Source organism: Trichechus manatus, unplaced genomic scaffold (genome assembly GCF_000243295.1).
Source record: "Trichechus manatus latirostris isolate Lorelei unplaced genomic scaffold, TriManLat1.0 scaffold00078, whole genome shotgun sequence".
NCBI classification, from domain to species: Eukaryota; Metazoa; Chordata; class Mammalia; order Sirenia; family Trichechidae; genus Trichechus; species Trichechus manatus.
In genome coordinates, this window is record NW_004444014.1 from 4,358,581 (window position 1) to 4,360,835 (window position 2,255).

Sequence of the window (2,255 nt, forward strand, 5' to 3'; positions counted from 1 at the left end):
GGGGAAGAAACAGAGGAAGGAAGAAAAAGAGAGAGATAAGGAGATCGTGAGAGACGTGAAACAGTGAAGGATTGGAAGGAGGAGGGAGTGTAAAAGCCAGATTTTTATTGGAAGCAATTGAAGTGGTTGCTATGAGACCCGCTGGAGCAGAGGACCAGCAGCTAGCCCGACGCTGATGGTTCTCACCGCGTTTTAAACCTTTCTTTTGACACAGTTTTAGAGTTGTTTAATATCTGAGCAAGCACCTGACACCGGTGACTTTTTTCTTCTCCCAGTCCCTCTGGTAAGATGGAGGTAGAAAATGAAGCCAGCTGCTCCGCGGGCAGCGCATCAGGCGGGTCCAGAGAGTACAAGGTGGTGATGCTGGGAGCAGGGGGAGTTGGTAAAAGCGGTAAGTTTTAATACCAAAAGCTGGGGAAGGAGGGACGGGGGATGAGGCAACTTTATGGAGAGAGAAATAGAGGGGAAAAAAATAATAATGTTAATGCTGTCAGGCGTTAGCGGTAGCAGTTAAACACTGAGCATCTGGCAGGATTTTTAAAAGTGTAGAGGCTGATAAAGGGATGCTGATGAATCAGGAGAATGGCGAGACAGCCAGCGATGACATGTAGAACTTTAAGAAGATCATTTTTTCTTTTGATTTCAGGATTGACAATATCTACTCTTAGTTTATGTGCCTTTTTAAAAGTAATAACATGATATTTGTTAAATAGCCATGATATGGGGAGAACTTGTTCCTATCCTTAAAATTGTCACATAAAGAAAGTACTATAAATATTCAAAGAAACACACATACACAAATACAGATATATGTGCTGGATTATCAGAGCTGATTATTATGCTTGTTTCTTTGATTGGAAAGCTTCCTGTCTCCGTTCCTTGTCTGTGGTCCGGCTGAGCTTGTGTGGGCTTTGAATGCCAAGAGTAAAGTTGGTTTTTGAAAGTGACAACAGTTTAAGGAAAGGTATTCATTGTAGGACCTGTGCAGGGGAATCAAACCAAACTTTGTGACTAACTGAGCTGAAGGGGACAGCGACAAGGATAGAGTAAGTCAGAGTGGTACTGAAGGTGAAGAGTGATAAATTTGTTTTGACACATGAAGAAAAGAAGTTGTCAGTGGTCAGATTTCTTAAGGGACTTGAAAAACTAAATATAGCAAATTAAAGAAATGGAGATATAGTAGCAGTTGAGGTGGATTAAATGTTGAATAGCCTAGAGCTATGAATATCAGTAGAAAATAAACATAATCATAACTTTTTATGTAAATATAAGAAGCCCCCCCCCACTGGGTATACATCTTTGAGGATGCCAAAGACAGAAGAAATATGAGAGTTAGCATGCACTAAAATCATCAAAACACTTCAGTAGTCTTAGTGTTTGACAAAAAAATTCAAAGTTGGGACCAACATTTTTGGCATAAGAAACCAAGAAGCTGATGACTTTGGTGGTGGGTCCACAAATGACAAGACAGTTGAGCAATAAAGGAAGGGGAAAGAGGAGTGTGGCTTTAGTGGACAGCAAAGGTGAAAGGCCAGAAAAATTGCAAGAGATATAAAATGAACACCCTAACTGCCCATAAAAGGAATTACCAAAAAGAAGAAATAAGAAGATCTAGCTGTCAGAATGAAAAAAAATGAGTCATCTTTCCAAGGAAGGAACAGTCAAGTGAAAAGCTTTTCGACTGTGTGTGAATGAGGAATTGTTAAAAAGACTTCTTTTCTGGTTTTTTTTTTTTTTTTAATATAGTGGTTTGACAGGGGAGGAATCAAAATAGGTGAGTGCTTAGAAAAGGAAGGAGAGGAAGAGGCATAAAGAGGGAAAAAATCTATATAAAAGAAAGATATGTTTTTAAAGAGTATATCTAAGCAGACACTCAGAAAAAGAAAGAATAAGTCAAAATGAAATAGTGAGAGGAGAGAGAAATAGATTTAAGAAAAAGGCAGGAGGCCAGTCCACAGAAACACCACCTATTGACTTGTGAGGTCCATCAGAGAGATGCTTCAATGATCCTATAACATGCCCATGTATTACCTTTGGTTTCTGGCTAGACATTTTCCTCATTCACCAGGAGCTTGGGAGATATGGGAATAATGTGGCTAGTTCTTAATCTATTTTATTCCAAGAGATGGAACTTGGAGAGGAGAGATATTGAACAGGAACATCCTTCAACAATACACTTATTCTGGAGGTGATAGTAGCTCTACTATTTTTGATGTCTCCCCAGTATTATTTGTACTGACTCATCATTGTTACCA

At 39.2% G+C, this 2,255-nt stretch overlaps 1 protein-coding gene across 1 annotated transcript in view; it reads left to right on the plus strand.

Moving 5' to 3' along the window:
• The first annotated feature begins 42 nt into the window (after window positions 1-42).
• Window positions 43-2,255, plus strand: part of RIT2 (Ras like without CAAX 2) — a 398,618-nt gene continuing 396,405 nt past the window's right edge. Inside the window, exon 1 of the mRNA XM_004380897.3 lies at window positions 43-391. Coding sequence (XP_004380954.1) covers window positions 289-391 — 103 coding nt within the window. The 5' untranslated portion in view covers window positions 43-288. The remainder of the gene's footprint in view (window positions 392-2,255) is intronic.